Genomic DNA, 18,883 nt, shown 5'->3' on the forward strand with positions numbered 1-18,883 from the left:
ATGGGAAATGGTAAGATACAGACTCGGAAGGGAGAAAGGAAGGAATGGCGCAGAGAGATGATGCTCGATTAGCAACAATAATCTATCCACAGTCAGGCAATTGCAAATTCATTAAAATGACTTCATGGTTGACGAGAGATGGGAGGGGTGGAGGGGCCTGTGATGTCTGTTGGAGATGAAATCTTTGTCGAATTGGCGCTTTTCGATGTGACTGCCGTGACGCATTTTACGTTGCCTCTGGTTTACAACCTCTGATTATTGCCAACAACGAATCTTCCAGTTTGCGTCTTCGTACTGATGGCGATGAAGTTGTCTGAGACGCCAGCTAGTAGGTACAGGTTCCATCGGCGCACTGTAGTCCGTTCAGGCAGGGACAGACGTACCTGTAGACGCCCGTGTACAGGGAACCCTTATCGCCCGGATCGGCGGACAGCCAAAAGTCCTCTGGTTGGTTGTTCGGACGGCAGGAGCCACCACTCACACCCTTCAGGGAGCAGATGGGCAAACCGTACCTGCCGCCGCCTGTAACAAGAAGGAGTCGCCGTCAGACAGCAGTTGGGGTTCGCAGCTGTGCCACCAGGCAGCAGAGGAAAAATATTTATTACGTTAATTAACGGTCTGTATAGAAAAAGTATGACTGGCTTGCCGGCGGGCGCCATTGTGAGCCCATTGCAGAGCTGCTCATACTGAAATGGACCGCTACAGTGCACGCACTAATACAAAAAACGAAAAAGAAAACAAAAACCGACGCACAACGAGAAGTTATCCGAATGGGACGGAAATCAGTAGACGTACGTGTACAGATAAACAAATGATTACAATTTCAGAAAAACTGGATGATTTATTAAAGAGAAGGAGCTTCACAAATTGCTCAAGTCAATAACGCATTGATTCACCTCTGGCCCTTGTTGTTGTTGTGGTCTTCAGTCCAGAGACTGGTTTGATGCAGCTCTCCATGCTACTCTATCCTGTGCAAGCTTCTTCATGTCCCAGTACCTACTGCAACCTACATCCTTCTGAATCTGTTCAGTGTATTCATCTCTTGGTCTCTCTCTACGATTTTTACCCTGCACGCTGCCCTTCAGTACTAAATTGGTGATCCCTTGATGCCTCAGAATATGCCCTACCAACCAATCCCTTCTTCTAGTCAAATAGTGCCAAAAATTTCTCTTCTCTCCAATTCAAATCAACACCTCATTAGTTATGTGATCTACCCGTCTAATCTTCAGCATTTCGAAAGCTTCTATTCTCTTCTTGTCTAAACTATTTATCGTCCACTTTTCACTTCCATACATGGCTACACTCCATACAAATACTTTCAGAAACGACTTTCTGACACTTAAATCTATACTCGATGTTAACAAATTTCTGTTCTTCAGATACGCTTTCCTTGCCATTGCCAGTCTACATTTTATATCCTCTGTACTTCGACCATCAGTTATTTTGCTCCCCAAATAGAGAAACTCGTTTACTACTTTAAGCGTCTCATTTCCTAATCTAATTCCCGCAGCATCACCCGATTTAATTTGACTACATTCCATTATCCTCGTTTTGCTTTTGTTGATGTTCATCTTATATCCTCCTTCCAAGGCGCTGTCCATTCCGTTCAGCTGCTCTTCCAGGTCCTTTTCTGGCCCTGATAGAATTACAATGTCGTCGGCGAACCTCAAAGTTTTTATTTCTTCTCCATGGATTTTAATTCCTACTCCGAATTTTTGTTTTGTTTCCTTTGCTGCTTGCTCAATATACACATTGAATAACATCGGGGATAGGCTACAACCCTGTCTCACTCCCTTCCCAACTACTGCTTCCCTTTCATGCCCCTCGACTCTTATAGCTGCCATCTGGTTTCTGTACAAAATCCTTTCGCTCCCTGTATTTTACTCCAGCCACCTTCAGAATTTGAAAGAGAGTATTCCAGGCAACATTGTCAAAAGCTTTCTCTAAGTCTACAAATGCTAGGAACGTAGGTTTGCCCTTTCATTAATCCAGCTTCTAAGATAAGTCGTACGGTCAGTATCGCCTCACGTGTTCCAACATTTCTACGGAATCTGGCCCTTATGCAAGCCGTTATACCGTTTGGGATTGATTGAGGTGTTGTTGGATGTTCTCCTGACGGATATCGTGTCAAATTCTGCCCAATTGGCGCGTTAAATCTTCAGAATCCCGAGCTGGTTCCAGTGCGGTGTCCCTAATGCTCCAAACGTTCTCGATTGAGGAGAGATCCGGTGACCTTGCAGGCCAAGCTAGGCTTTGGCAAGCACGAAAAATTGCTGGGACTGCAGGTGTGTGCCTGCCCTCAGACTAATGCAGACACTCACGTGGAGGCGACTCCTCCACACCACCAGGGGATTGTGCCGTTGCCACGCCAACCGACGTCTGAACCTTCACTTGGCGGTGCCGGTCATTAACACGACGATCCTCGCCAAGGCGTGGTATGTCGCTCAGCTGCTGACTGCCCCGAAACTTCTGGGAAATTCGATTACGAAAGCAGTTTACTGGCTGCTGTGGCGACACTCCATCTTCAAAGTGCGAGCCACCGCCTGTGACCTCGATCGGTCACTCGGGGGACTGGGATTGATCGATCTCCGGCGGAAGTGCACGGCACTCCTCGTCCACCGAACAAAAACGCTGCAGACCGACCATCCGAACGGGACAACGGCAGCCATATTGGATCGATACCGGCCTCAGTCACAATGCGCTCCAGTTTCAGTAGTGGGCATCCGCTACGTCAGGGAATTTTATCTCGCACGCAGTTATGTCTTGGAGGCGGCTACAGATCGGAATACGTCGGAGCGACGGATCTATGAAGCTCTCCTAAGCTGTCCACCAGCGCACAAACTGGAAATACGGATACCAGCGGTCGTCTTGAAGCAGGCATGGGCTAATATTAACAACCCATTCCTGCCGTCGGACATCAGTTCGTTGTGGTACCGAGTCGTCAGTGACACCTTTCCAACTAACAAGGGAACATCCCCATCGCACCCCCCACAGATTTAGTTATAAGTTGGCACAGTGGATAGGCCTTGAAAAACTGAACACAGATCGATCGAGAAAACAGGAAGAAGTTATGTGGAACTATGAAAAAATAAGCAAAATATACAAACTGGGTCGTCCATGTGTAATACAGCCACTATAAAGGGCAATATGAGACTGGGAGCGCCGTGGTCCCGTGGTTAGTGTGAACAGTTACAAAACGAGAGGTCTTCAGTTCGAATCTTCCCTCGGTCGAAAATTTTAACTTTTTATTTTCAGTTTATGCGAAAAACTCTTATGTTTTCATCACTTTTTTTGGTTGGTTGGTTGGTTGTTTTGGGGAAGAAGACAAGACAGCGAGGTCATCGGTCTCATCGGATTAGGGAAGGATGGGGAAGGAAGTCGGCCGTGCCTTTTCAGAGGAACCATCCCGGCATTTACCTGGAGTGATTTAGGGAAATCACGGAAAACCTAAATCAGGATGGCCGGACGCGGGATTGAACCGTCGTCCTCCAGAATGCGACTTTTTTTTGGAGTGATTATTACATCCACAAGAAAACCTACATCGGGCAAGATAGAAGAATCTTTTCACCCATTCGCCAAGTGTACTAGTTAGGTGGGTCGACAACATATTCCTGTCATGTGACGCACACGCTGTCACCAGTGTCGTATACAAAATATCAGACGTGTTTTCCTGTGGAGGAATCGGTTGACCAATGACCTTGCGATCAAATGTTTTCGGTTCCCATTGGAGAGGCACATCCTTTCGTCAACTAATCACACGGTTTTGCGGTGCAGTCGCAAAACACAGACACTAAACTTATTACAGTGAATAGAGACGTCAATGAACGAACGGACAGATCATAACTTTGCGAAAATAAAGAAAGCAAAATTTTCAGTCGAGGGCAGATTTGAACCTAGGACCTCTCGTTCCGCAGCTGTCCACGCTAAACACGGGACCACGGCGCTCCTCGTCTCATATTGCCCTTAATATTGCATATCTTACACATGGACGAACCAGTTTGTATATTTTGCTTATTTTTTCATAGTTCCACACAACTTCTTTCTGTTTTCTCAATTGATCTGTGTTCAGTTTTTCAAGGCCTATCCACTGTGCCAACTTATAACTAAATCTGAGGGGGGTGTGATGGGGATGTTCCCTTGTAAGCAGCGTCTAGCAGACATTCACCTCAGCCAGACGAACGAGTGCAGCCAGTGTGGAGCTGCCGACACCAGAGACCACCGTATAGCGTGCCGCTACGTATGGGGAGTATGGGAGTTGTGCCCACTGATGGTGGGGCTTATCAACCACACTGCACCTTCTAGTGTGACACCAATGTGGATTATCCGTCCTGACCTTAAACTGCACCCAAAGAAGAAGTGCACCGCCGTGGCCTGGCTCCTGGGACACACTGCCTACGCCATTTTTGAGTTACAACTCAGTGACGCCGTGTAGTACATGGCCTACCTGTGGGAATCTCATCAACGATTGCAATGTTCACCGCAGTACCGCGAACATTTTGCCCACACTTTATCGGTTGCGTTATTGTACGGATATCAGAGGATGCTTCACTTACAGTGAATACTTTCGCTGGAAGAATCCCATTTGTTTCTCTTTTCTCATTATAGTTTTCCATTTTCTCTTAGTTTCTTACCTGATACACTTATCTCAATTTTTGTTTACGTTTGGCAACTCATACTGATTTTTTTTTAGAACTGTTTATTGTTGTAACGATGCTATGTTCATAAATAAATTTGATAGTCGATATTGCGTTCGCACAGTCCAGAACATTTATTTTTCCAAAAAAAAAAAAAAAAAAAAAAAAAGACAAGCTATAGAGACTATCGCCCTGTGCGGGCGGTCATTATGTTGCTGATGACTTGCCATGAAGGGCAACGAAACAGGGAGTAATACATCGCCGACGTATCGCTTTGCTGTAAGGGTGCTGCGGATGACAACCAAAGGTGTCCAACCGTGGAATAAAATGGCACCCCAGACCATCACGCTCTTACGGCAGGCGACAGTTAGGTTGGTATTCCATCCCTGTCTAGGTCGTCGCTAGACACGTATCTAGCCTGGAATCTCATTGACTGGAGTAGAACTGTCTTCAGTGATGCCTCCAGCTTCGAACTTAGCACCGATTACCTGCGAAGACCTGTCTGGAGGCGCCTCGGACTGCCAAATCTCACCTTGGCCAGTAAGGTTGCCAGAGTTCTCCAGAATTGAGAATGTTTGTAGCATTATGGGCAGGTGCCTCCAAATAGCTCTGAATTTTGACGATCTTACTAGCCAGATGGACAGAATTTGGCACGGTATCTCTCTGAGAGACATGCAACAACTCTATCAATAACTGCTTGCATAAGGGCCAGCGTGTAACTTGTTCGACGCTCAGTTTAGTTGCCCTTCTGGCGACCCAAACTGGGCTTACATTTTACACGGCGAGAGTTTGTACTGCTTGTCTTCGTGCTTGCCTAATCTCACCTTGGCCAGTAAAGTTGCCGGAGTTCTCCACAACTGAGAATGTTTGGAGCATTATGGGCAGGTGCCTCCACATAGCTCGGAATTTTGACAATCTTACGATCTTACTAGCCAGTTGGACAGAATTTGGTACGATATCCCTCAGAGAGACATGCAACAAATCTACCAATAACTGCTTGCGTAAGGGCCAGCGTGTAACTGACTTGCTCACTTTTTGATGCTCTTTCCCTTGAATAAACCATCCGATTGTTCTGAAACTGTCATTTGTTTGTCTGTACATGTACATCACATAGATCGATTTCCGCCGTATTTGAATAATTCCTTCGTGGTGCGTCGTTTTGTCTTACAGTCCATATAGCATAGGTACAGTGAAATGACGATTGCGGTTTGTTTTTTGTCTTAGAGTGTATTTAGCCGTTTCTAGTTGTGGAACTCCCCCCTTTCGCCCAACAGAGTCCACTTTGAATCTCCTCGTGATTTAGTTTCACACACATCCGCCCCTTTACAATTTTTGTGACCTACAATCCTTTCCCCTCTTCTTCTTCTTCTTCTTCTTCTTCTTCTACTACTACTACTGCTTGTCTTTATCCACTACTTCTTCCCCCTTCTACTCCAATTTTATTTTGCCCTTCCTCATTTCATTTTTGCTTAGTTCAAAGATGCGTCTCCAAAGAAATTTCGTCCCGGTTCCCAAACCCTATAGCACGGTCGGCGAAAGAAGAACCCCTGTAGCTGGCAGTGCTGTTGCCTGCTTTCAACTGCAAGGTGCATAGAACTATATTACAGTGTCACACTTCTTTGAAATATATCTCTTGTAAATACTAGGACCTCACTCTAACTTTTATAAAAGGTATGATAAAAATACTACAGTAGAGCGTCAAAGATTTTCTACATCCGAATCTACTTCTGCTTGGCTACTCTGCAAATTACACTTAAGTGCCTGGCAGAGGGTTCTTGGAACCACTCTCACACTATGATTCCACTCTCTAACAGCTTGCGGAAGAAAACAACACCTTTATCCCTCCGTGGGAGCTCTGATTTCCCTCATTTTATTATGATGATCGTTTCTTCCTATATAGGCCGGCATCAACAAACTATTTTCGCATTCGACGTTGGTGACTGAAATTTAGTGAGAAGATCCCCCCCGGAATAAAAAAGCCTTTGTTTAATTATTCCCACCACAAATCCTTTATCATGTCAGTGACACTCTCTCCTATTTCGCGATAATACAAAACGTGCTGCCCTTCTTTGAACTATCTCGATGTACTCTGTTAATCCTATCTGGTAAAGATCCCACACCACGCAGCAGTACTCCTGAAGAGGTTGGATAAGTAGGCAGTCTCTCTAGTACATCTGTTATATTTTTTTATAATGAACGGGGTAAAGACGCTGCTGGCTCCTCCGGTAGCTGCAATTGGTGAGCGAGAGTCTGTAGCACTTACCGATCATGCAACAATGACCCTCAGGACACACCTCGCCCTTCCCGCAGGACAGGTAACCCGCTTGCACGCTCAGCACCATGGTGATAGCAAAGATGGCTGCTACTGAGGTCTTCATGGTGACACCTGAAACAATATCAGTGGACTAGTTCTTCAGAGCAATGCACTTGTAGAGACATCAGTGATGTTGCAGCAGCAGAGGCAATGATGCGAAGTCGGAATTTAATTCTGCTACCTTCCAGGTAAAGGTAGCACCCAACAGCGGCCAAGAGCGCACCTATAATTCCTTGAGATCTCCATGCAGACTCGGGGACTTCTGAGAAGGCGATCCCACAATACGTATACAAACTTCCGCAGGCTGAAAGGCAGCTAAGAGCGTTTCATTATGTTCAGGTGTAATTGTGTCTGCATTACTCTGCCTGGCGGATCGTGGAAGGTTTCACTGGACTCGTCGATGTCGTAGATGTCTACATAGTATTGGCGTAAGCTACGCACTATATCGGCTTGCTCCATTACGATACGTCCATAATCTGTTGTGGGAGAATGAATACAAGGGCGTCGGCGGCGGGTCTGATGCTGAAGCAATGATATATGGAAGTCAGTTCTTCCGTCACCAAAGAACGTGTCTTGGATCGCATTTTCAAACCTTCCATTTATATTCTCTTCAAGGTCAACAATTTTGCTTTTACGCGCCTAACATACATAATTCGTAGAGGGACGTGACCCGCAGCATCACGAAGTTCACACAGGATGGAACAGTAATATTAGTAAGTTCTCCGAAAGTCTCGCGCTTTGGCAGCACGGAAAAGTATCAATGTTTGCCTGAGCCTCGATTTTGCCAGCTGTGTCCACCAGTCAAGGGTGGAAGAGTACTTCCCAGTGGACCGTAGAGTACGCTCCCACACGCATCACGTCATCGAGAGAGGAGTCAGCTAGGTGAGCGACGTTTAACATCTACGGAGTGCGAAACAATTTGACTGGTCGCCGTTCAAAATTGAGAGTTATAGACACAGTACAGTGATCCGTAAAGGAAGTTGGGGTGACTTCAACATTAAGAGTACAATCGCGCAGGTTGTCTGATAAGTAAAACCTATCTAATCTGCTGCTAGAAGTGGGAGTAAAGTGGGTAATTTTAACTAACGTCGGGTATTTACATGTCCAGACGTCTTGCAGGCATTAAGAGTGGACCAATTCATGTAATTCACGATAGAAATTAAAATCTGGAGATTGATCTGCAGGACCCAACACCCAGCTAAAATCACTACCCAACAGAATGCCCGGAGGACTCTTAGGCAACAAATAAACAATTTCCTCTTTAGAAAAACGCGAACGATCCACTGCGCGACCAGTGCCAGAAGGGGCATATAAAAGTACCAAGGTATAATTCAAAAGTTGAAAACCAATGCCCCTGCCAGAATCCAACATTTCCACCTCAGCAACAGGAATGCTTTCGCGACAGAATAAGGCGGTTCCCGTAGAATATTCAGATGTTATATTAAAGATCACAAGAAAACCAGGTAAGGATAAATGCCTAAATAACACCTCCTGTAAGAAGACTATGCCCGCACATAAATGAAGTGGAGTATCGAAGCCAATCGCAATTCTGATTCCACACGATTAACATTTAAGGAAAGTAACGTGTAGGCTTGGGTCCCTAATCACAGTTATACAGGGATGTACGGAACGAACCGAGCAGAATTAGATAGGCAGCTGAGCGTCAAGGTCTATTGCGAAGCCCACAAATAAATCAATCGGGGGACCAGAATCCCCGTAATCACAACCTTCTTTCTTAAATTTCTTACGTGCCACCGCACGGTCAGGTTGTATACGCTGTTTCTGTCGGCTACGTGGCATGGCGGCCTCTGCAGAAGGGGATATGGAAGGGGTCATAGGCACAGCTTCCTGCCCCTCAGAAGAAGGGTCATCTCATACAGGTCCAGTCACTAAGGCGGAAGCATTCTGTGGACCTACCAATGCAAAATATGATACTTGGTCGCTAATTTTATTCTCCTCGAGATTTGTTCTAGCTCGCATGGATATGCGTGTTGTCCTTAGGTTAGTTAGGTTTAAGTAGTTCTAAGTTCTAGGGGAATGATGACCTCAGAAGTTAAGTCCCATAGTGCTCAGAGCCATTTGAACCATTTTTTTGTAGGCTGCAAATTCAGGAAACTGTAGGCGGCTGAATACGAAGGAGCAGGAGGACTTGTAACGAGGACCCAAAGACAAAGGGGGGACTCCGCTCCCTCTCCACACACAGGCGGCTCAGAAGGAGGCACATCGCGAGCAGGAGGGATGCTGGAGGTAACTTCTTCGCCACCCACCGTACCACGGACGGGATATATCGTAGCATCGACAGGAGCAGGAGACACAATCGATGCGGAGAAGGTTGGGGCAGAAGGCGAAGCCAAGTCCTCACCCTCGCCAATTTGAATGCGACGTCGCTTTTTTGTTACTCTCCTGGGGGCGATGGAATCTGAACCTGTCGCGGAGGTAAAGGCGGATATTCATTTACAGGGTTATCGGAACTGACTTTTTGTTCATTATGAGCCGAAGAAGATGTAGGTCTGACGTCGGGAATGGAAGGAACGAGATCAGCAACCGTCAATTTGCGACGCTGCACTAATGACGGCTTTAATACAAAAACCCTCCGCGGGCAATTAGAGCGAACGTGTCCACTTTCACTACATAGGAATCAGGTTCCCTCTTGGCCGGTAACGCGGTAACCACTCACTTTTAACACTGTGATCAGAGTTGAGCAGATCAACGTTCACGACGGACGTTTTTCAAGTTATCGAAAGGAGTCGATATGTCCTTTAGAGCCGGCCGGGGTGGCCGAGCAGTTCTAGGCGCTACAGTCTGGAACCGCGCGACCGCTACGGTCGTAGGTTCGAATCCTGCCTCGGGAATGGATGTGTGTGCTGTCCTTAGGTTAGTTAGGTTTAAGTAGTTCTGAGTTCTAGGGGACTGATGATCTCAGAAGCTAAGTCCCATAGTGCTCAGAGCCATTTGAACCATTTTTTTTTTTTTGTCCTTTAGAAAATTGTCATCAGCCCCCGGCGGGAGGATGAAGACTCGAAAATTGATATAGTCAATTTCAGCATCTGCGGGTGACACCATGCTAACATAATTATAGCGATGCTTGAACAGGACTTGAGAACCACTTCGCGACAGTAATCTTTCAACGTGAAGGGGATCCATAAATTTCACATAAAACACGTTCTCGTCTGCGTCAAAACAAGCGGTGTGGACGTGATCAGAGTTCTCATGGATTGTATCGACAAGCCAATCGTGGATTTCTAGAGACGCGGACTGCACGTGTGGCGTTGTTTTATCGAAAGTAAATCTCACAGTACCTTTTCGTGGAATACATGTGGAAACCATGGTAGCCACAGGGGAGCGCCCGACGCCGCTGCAAATAGACGAACACTAAACAGAAAATAAGGCGGAGTCGAGGCGCTACGAAACACTCGGTAGACAGAACAACACTGACGAGGAAAACTCCACACAAGCGACGCTGCGGCATCTGAAATAAACAAGAACCTTCCCGCTCGGTGCTCGAAGCGGAACTGAGTGGAGAAGGTGAATTCATTGCCCAGCTAGCTTTATCAGTTATATGAATGCGTGGTGTCTATTCTTTGGGACATGTTAATGACGTGTTCATGAAACTTAGCTGAACGAAGGCGATACATCAATTTAGACCAGTAGCTTATGGTGCACATGCACCCTCAAAAACCTGTTATATTTCATTGTTCAAGCAGATTTTTATGCACTACTGGCCATTAAAATTGCTACACCAAGAAGAAATGCAGATGATAAACGGGTATTCATTGGACAGATATATTATACTACAACTGACATGTGATTACATTTTCACGCAGTTTGGGTGCATAGATCCTGAGAAATCAGTACCCAGAACAACCACCTCTGGCCGTAATAAAGGCCTTGATACGCCTGGGCATTGAGTCAAACAGAGTGTGGATGGCGTGTACAGGTACAGCAGCCCATGCAGCTTCAACACGATACCACAGTTCATCAAGAGTAGTGACTGGCGTATTGTGACGAGCCAGTTGCTCGGCTACCATTGACCAGACGTTTTCAATTGGTGAGAGATCTGGAGAATGCTGGCCAGGGCAGCAGTCGAATATTTTCTGTGCCCAGATAGGCCCGTACACGACCTGCAACATGCAGTCGTGCATTATCCTGCTGAAATGTAGGGTTTCGCAGAAATCGAATGAAGATTAAAGTTACAGGTCGTAACACATCTGAAATGTAACGTCCACTGTTCAAAGTGCCGTCAATGCGAACAAGAGGTGACCGAGACGTGTAGCTAATGGCACCCCATACCATCATGCCAGGTGATACGCCAGTATGGCGATGACGAATTCACGCTTCCAATGTGCGTGCACCGCAATGTCGCCAAACACGGATGTGACCATGATGATGCTGTAAACAGAACGTGGATTAATCCGAAAAAATGACATTTTGCCATTCCTGCACCCAGGTTCGTCGTTGAGTACACCATCGCAGGCGCTCCTGTCTGTGATGCAGCGTCAAGGGTAACCGCAGCCATGGTCTCCGAGCTGATAGTCCATGCTGCTGCAAACGTCGTTTAACTGTTCGTGCAGATGGTTGTTGTGGTGTCACCGCCAGACATCACACTTGCTAGGTGGTAGCTTTAAATCGGCCGCGGTCCATTAGTATACGACGGACCCGCGTGTCGCCACTATCAGTGATAGCAGACCGAGCGCCGCCACACGGCAGGTCTAGAGAGACTTACTAGCACTCGCCCCAGTTGTACAGCCGACGTTGCTAGCAAAGGTTCAGTGAGAATTACGCTCTCTTTTGCCGAGACGATAGTTAGCATAGCCTTCAGGTAAGTCAATTGCTACGACCTAGCAAGGCGCCATTTATCCTTTGCTATGTATCTAATGAAGCATACCTCAAGCCAGCCTGCGTAAGTTTAAACGCGTGCCCTTCGGTTACCCGTCACTGTGGACTGGCTGTTTTGTCAGTCCACAACAGTTGTTGTCTTGCAAACGTCCCCATCTGTTGACTCAGGGATCGAGACGTGGCTGCACGATCCGTTACAACTGTGCGGATAAGATGGCTGTCATCTCGACGGCTAGTGATATGAGGCGGTTGGGATCCTGCACGGCGTTCCGTATTACCCTCCTGAACCCACCGATTCCATATTCTGCTAACAGTCACTGGACCACGACCAACGAGAGCAGCAATGCTGCGATACGACAAAGCGCAATCGCGATAGGCTACAATCCGATTTTTATCAAAGTCGGAAACGTGATGGTACACATTTCTGGTCCTTACACGAGGCATCACAACGACGTTTCACCAGGCAACGCCGATCAACTGCTGTTTGTGTATGAGAAATCGGTTGGAAACTTTCCTCATGTCAGCGCGTTGTAGGTGTCGCCACCGGCGCCAACCTTGTGTGAATGCTCTGAAAAGCTAATCATTTGCATATCACAGCATCTTCTTCCTGTCGGTTAAACTTCGCGTTTGTAGTACGTCATCTTCGTGGTGTAGCAGTTTTAATGGCCAGTAGTGTAGTTTCTGTTCTATAAGCTGCACAGAACTGTGTGCAAGTGAATCTTGCTAAAATTTAAACAGAAACCACTTGCATTAAACCATCTGTTCTGTTTTCAGATACTTCTTAAGATGAATTTTGAGTAAGAAGACTGACAGATTTTATTAATATACTTGTATAATGTGCAAAAACGACGAATGGAACCCAGTAGTACACCACGCCGTTTTGCTTCGACTTCTGAGTGCAAATGCTATGTGATGGACATATAACATGGATCTGCTGTATTCTGGTTTCTGTCCTTCCGATAAGATGGAAAACCATAAACCAGGGGTATTTACTATTCCGTTGTTTTCACTTCTGCATGGGGATATCGTAGTTCACGCACTCAACAGCCTTAACCAATTCACAGATTATTCCCAATGGTACAAATTACTAATCTGTTGATTCTGCTAAATAATTTGTCAAGGTAAATAAGCCTGTTTAGTTGAATGTTGTTTTGGAAATCCAACCTCTTTTACTGTTGAGTTTGTTGCATACAACTTTCTCCGATTTTTTGGAACTATTGGGAATGATGGGACGAGTGAAGTGGCTTATTTCTGTTTGTTGACGACACTAGACATGTAACGAACGATGTTGAGTGGAGCATAGGCAATGTATCAAATAGTACTGTTGAAGACATATATTCATGGCTTGTAGAGAATAAATTAATGCTAAATCACAGTAAGACTCACTGTTTTCCAGTTTCTAACCCAAAACTGAACTAAAACTGACATTTTGATCACATAGAATTGGCATATGATTTGCGAGTCTGAACAATTCAAATTCCTCGATGTTCATATAGGTGGTAAACTGCCATGGATAACCCATGTTCAGGATCTTGTTTAAAAACTCACTGCTACTGTATTTACCATCCGAAACGCACGTGCAATGAGTAATAGTCCAATAAAAGTTAATCTACTTCGCTTATTTTTACTCACTTACGAGACACAGCGTTAAATTCGGGGGTGACTCTTCCCATTCACAAAGGGTATTTTTGGCTCAGAAGCGGGCAATTCGACCAGTGTGTGGCATACGTTTGTGAACATCCTGCTGCCCTTATTCATTGATCTGGGAATTCTGACATTCGCGTCTTGAATTTTTTTAAAATTTCATTTATTATTAACAATTCGAGCTTAGTCCCATGAATTAGCAGCCTTCACGAAGTTAATGCTCGCAGAAATGTAATCTGCATTTGGATCGCCCCTCCTTGACTGTCGTCCAGAAACGTGTGCTATTCTGCTGCATTCATTTTCAGTGAACTATCACAAGAAATAAAAAATCCAAGCACTAACCGACGCACTTTCAAATCTAAGCTAAACAACTTCCTCATAAGTCACTCTTTCTGTTCTGTTGAGGAGTTCGTGGAAAAAAGTTAAGCAAATTTCTGCGTTGTAAGGTTATGGTAATATACACTGCGGAGACAAAAGTCATGGGATGACTCCAAATATCGTGTCGGTAATCCTTTTTCCCTGCATAGTGCAGCTTCAGACAAGGTTTGTTGTTGGAAGGAAGCAGTTAAGGTGATATCGTCTGGGTTTTAGAGGGGCGGCTTCCGATTTCGGTATGGATATATTCCGGTAGGCATTGTTGTAAGCTTGGATCATTTGTGACCACTGTCCGCTGCGAGATTGAGCGACACCTGGCAACGCCACGGGCACGTGATGGGCTTAGAAGAGTACATAAGCGGCACAGAGACAAACGAAGAATCATTCTAGCGACGACATGGGCCGCAAGTCGCTGGAGTCCCCTGCAGAAATACTGATCCATGCTACGTCAAAAAGCCCTCCATAATTGCGAAAGTGTGACCGGTGCAGGATTTTGTGCACGAACTGAGTCTCAATTATGTCCCATAAATTTTATGGGACTCATGTTGGGCGATCTGGGTGGCCAAATCATTCGTTTGAATTGTTCAAGATGTTCTTCAAGCCACTAGCGAACAATTGTGTCCCGGTGACATGGCGCATTGCCATCTATAAAAATTCCATCTTTGTTTTGGAACACGAAATCCACGAATGGCAGAAAATTGTCTGCAAATAATCGCACGTAACCATTTTCAGCCACTGATCGGTTCAGTTGGACCAGGCGACCCAATCCACTCCATGCAAATATAGCCCACACCAATATGAGGCCACCACCAGCTTGCTCAGTGCCTTGTTGACAACTTGGATCCATAGGCTTCGTGAGGTCTACGCCACACTCGAACCATATCATCACCGAACCTTCCGAAATCTGGACACGTCCGACCAGGCCACGGTTTTCCCGTCTCCTAGTGGTCACGAACCCAGGAGAGGCGCTGCAGGTGACGCCGTGCTGTTAGCAAAGACCCTCGCGTTGGTCTTCCCCTGCCACAGCTCATTAATGCCAAATTTCGCCGCACTATCCTAACGGATACGTTAGTCGTACGCCCCACATTGACTTCTGTAGTTATTTCCCGCAGTGTTGCTTGTCTGTTAGCACTGACAACTCTACGCAAACGACGCTGCTCTAGGTCGTTAAGTGAAGGCCGTCGGCCACTGTGCTGTCCGTGATGAGAGGTAATGCCTGAAATTTGTAATTATCGGCACGCTCTAGACACTGTGGATCTCGGAATACTGGACTGCACAATGATTTCCGAAATGAAATATCCCATGCTTCTAGCTCCAATTACCATTCCCCAATGAAAGTCTTAATTCCCGTCGCGCGGCCACAATCACGTCGGAAACCTTCTCACACGACTCACTTGAGTACCTATGACAGCTCCGCCAATGCATGCGCTTTTGTACCTTGCGTGGGCAATACCACCGCCGTCTGTATATGTGCATATCGCTATCCGACGACTTTTGCCCACTCAATGTACTCGTATACTTAACTGCTAGTCGTCAGCATGGAATTTGTGCATATTTTATTTTATCTCTTATTAACTTTTCTGATGTAAAATTCATGCACTGACTCGTTCCATGGCCATGGAGATTTGCTCTTCAGTTTGGGCTGTTGGAACAAGATGTGCAAAATAAATAAATGAAAACACTAAACAGTATATTTAAATCTATATGGGAGACTACCACTATCGAGAAATTGATTACAAAGTGAGTTAACATTTTACAAAGTTCACCTGAACAACATTTGATTGTTTCAGTATAGGCGCTGCAGTCTGGAGCCGAGCGGCCGCTACAGTCGCAGGTTCGAATCCTGCCTCGGGTACGGATGTGTGTGATATCCTTAGGTTGGTTAGGTTTAATTAGTTCTGAGTTCTAGGCTACTGATGACCTCAGAAGTTAAGTCGCATAGTGCTCAGAGCCATTTGAACCATATAGTAACAAAGTTAGCTGGGGTATGATGATGATCAAGTCCCATACACCGAGGAGCGTAGTGAAAGATGCGGGACCCGCACCGCCGACTGGGCAAGCTCCTAGCGGAGGTGGTTTTCCATTGCCTTCCTCCGACCGTAATGGGGATGAATGATGATGAAGACAACACAAGAACACCAAGTAATCTCGAGGGAGCAAAAATCCCTGACCCCCCCCGGGAATCGAACCCGCGACCCCGTGAGCGGGAAGCGAGAACGTTACCGCAAGGCCACGAGCTGCTGGGGTAACAGGAATACAAAATGAAAGGAACTAAACTTTAACTTGCCTCTGGACTAAAATCCTCAGTCTGTGAAAGTTTTCCATTACCAAAAGCTACTAAAATTTTACTATAGTACAATTATTTTCGTCAGTTTGCATCATTACAGGAAGTCTTTGAAGTTTAAAATGGTATCACAAGTCTATCATTCTGAAGTACAGGCGTCCAAGGTGGAATGGTCAATATTCTGGGACTTGACAAGAACGCTCATTCAAAGAAAAAACGTTTAGTAATCATAGTCCGAAAAACTGATACCTTAAGAGCTGTGGGCACTTCTTCATCTTAGGTAATTTGAAGAAACACGTTGCTTTCCCCATCCCTAATGCCTCGTTGTCGACGGAATGTTAAACATTAATCTCCTCCTCCTCTTTGCTTTCCACATTTCGGTAGAATGTAGTGTGAACCAAGCCAACAAGAAATTTCTAGTAAACATGAGCTTGTTCAGTAAAAGAGGTTTGATTTGTTTCAGAGCATGAAGTAGAGCTCATAGCTCTTAATGTAGCCATTTTAGAGTCGGTGTTTACTAGTTTAACTTGGTTCGAATGATCCTTTCTGTCATATTCCTGAATACTGACCACTCCTCTTGGGACACCCAGTATGTTACTATCCAGTTCTAGAATCAGAAACTAAGACAGCTTTGGAGGACTTAAGATGAAATAACGCAGAAGGGATAAATAAGATTCCTCCAGAATTTCTAAAATAATTGGGAGAAGTGGCAACAAAACGGCTATTCACGTTGGTGTCTGTAGAATATATGAATCTGGCGACATATCAACTGACTTCCGAAAAAACATCATGCACACAATTCCGAAGACTGCAAGAGCTGACACGTGTGAGAATTATCGCACAATCAGCTTAACAGCTCATGCATACAAGTTTCTGACAAGAATAACATACAGAAGAACTGAAAAGAAAATTAAGAATATGTTAAATGAGGATCAGTTTGGCTTTAGGAAAGGTAAAGGCAAGAGACAGGGAATTCTGAGGTTGCGGTTGATAACGGAACCAAGACTAAAGAAAAATCTCCTCGGGCATGGATGGGTGTGATGTCCTTAGGTTAGTTAGGTTTAAGTAGTTGTAAGTTCTAAGGGACTGATGACCTCAGCAGTTACGTCCCATAGTGCTCAGAGCCATTTATTTTATAAAGAAAACTCAAGACGTGTTCATAGGATCTGTCGAACTGGAAAAACCGTTCGACAATGTAAAATGGTGCAAGATGATCGAAATTTTGAAAGAAAGAAGGGTAGGCTATAGGGAAAGACGGGTAATACACAATATTTTCAAGAGCCAAGAGGGAATGAGAAGAGTGGACGACCAAGAACTAAGTGCTCGGATTTAAAAGGGTGTAGGACCGGGATGTAGTCTTTCGCCCCTACTGTTCAATCCGCACATCAAAAAAGCATGATGCAAATTAAAGAAAACTGCAGGAGTAGAATTAAAATTCAAGGTGAAAGGATATCAGACTCACTGATGACATTACTACCCTGTGTGAAAGTGAAGGAAAATTACATGATCTGTTGGAGGGAATGAACAATCTAGAGTACAGAATATGGACTGGGAGTAAACCGAAGAAAGACGAAAGTAATGAGACGTAGCAGAAATGAAAACAGCGGGAAAAGAACAGCGAGAAACTTGACTGGGACTGATGGTCACAAAGGTGATGAAGTCAAGGAATTCGACTACCTAGGCAGCAAAATAATCAGTGACAAACGGAGCAAGGAGGACATCAAAAGCAAACTGGCAAGGCAAAAAGGGCATTCCTGGCCGAGAGAGGCCTTCTAGTGTCAAACATAGGCCTTAATTTGAGGAAGAAATTTCTGAGAATGTGCGTTTGGAGCACAGCATTGTATGTTACTGAAACATGGACGGCACGAAAACCGGAACAGAAGAGAATCGAAGCGTCTGAGATGTAGTGCTACAGACGAATGTTGAAAATTAGGTGGACTGATAATTTAAGGAAGGAGGAGGTTCTGCGCAGAATCTGAGATGAAAGGAATGTATGGAAAACATTGAGAAAGGGAATGGACAGGATGACAGGACATCAATTAAGACATCAGAGAATGACTTCCATGGTACTAGAAGGAGCCTGTAGAGGGTAAAAACTGTAGAGGGAAACGGAGATTGAAACCCATTCAGCAAATAATTGACGAGGTACGTTGCAAGTGCTACTGTGAAATGAAGAGGTTGGCATAAGAGAGGAATTCGCGACGGGCCGCTAAAAAAAATAAAAAAAATTAAAATAAAAAAAATAAAAAAATAATAATAATAATATGCCAGTCACTCCCGGCACAACAGAATGCATGTTGTAGGCGGGAATCTGAGGACGAACTGCCGAAGGTTGTCAGGCGACTCACCTGCGTTGGAGTGGCTTTGGCGAGGTGGGCGTGCGAAGCTCTGGCCACTGGCAGGCGTGTCCGGCAGGAGCTCCGGGTATATGCCCTCTTGTTTTTATCTTGGGAGCAAGCCAGTTGCGTCACGGGGTGTACGATTTTGAAATCGCAATCATGTTTGTCTTCTGTTTAAATTGTAGGATCAAGTAGTAATCGGTTAATCTTGGCTGATCGTTTAATTTATGACAGAGGTGCATCACGTTTTTATTCTGTCTGCTAGGCTAAACAAGTAGATGTGACGTGCGAGATAGCAGGCCTGTGGCCTTTCGAGGTCATTTCTTTCTTTCTTTTTTTTAAGCGTTTGCCTCCGAGTCTACCGCCGAGTAAACGAGTCACCGACACAGCACTACCGGACTGAAGACAACGCCAGTCCGCCGCCGAGCGTGACCACAACTGATTCCGACCTTGGAGA

At 45.4% G+C, this 18,883-nt stretch overlaps 1 protein-coding gene across 1 annotated transcript in view; it reads right to left on the reverse strand.

The window, feature by feature from the left end:
* Nucleotides 1-317: 317 nt before the first annotated feature.
* The window catches only part of LOC126416302 (astakine-like), an 85,030-nt gene continuing 66,464 nt past the window's right edge, over nucleotides 318-18,883 (reverse strand). Inside the window, exons 2-3 of the mRNA XM_050083960.1 lie at nucleotides 6,898-7,020; nucleotides 318-522 (exon numbers count right to left, since the gene is read on the reverse strand). Of these exons, the coding sequence (XP_049939917.1) occupies nucleotides 326-522; nucleotides 6,898-7,012 (312 nt within the window). The 5' untranslated portion in view covers nucleotides 7,013-7,020 and the 3' untranslated portion in view covers nucleotides 318-325. The remainder of the gene's footprint in view (nucleotides 523-6,897; nucleotides 7,021-18,883) is intronic.

The sequence above is a fragment of the Schistocerca serialis genome, chromosome 8 (genome assembly GCF_023864345.2).
Source record: "Schistocerca serialis cubense isolate TAMUIC-IGC-003099 chromosome 8, iqSchSeri2.2, whole genome shotgun sequence".
Taxonomy (NCBI): domain Eukaryota; kingdom Metazoa; phylum Arthropoda; class Insecta; order Orthoptera; family Acrididae; genus Schistocerca; species Schistocerca serialis.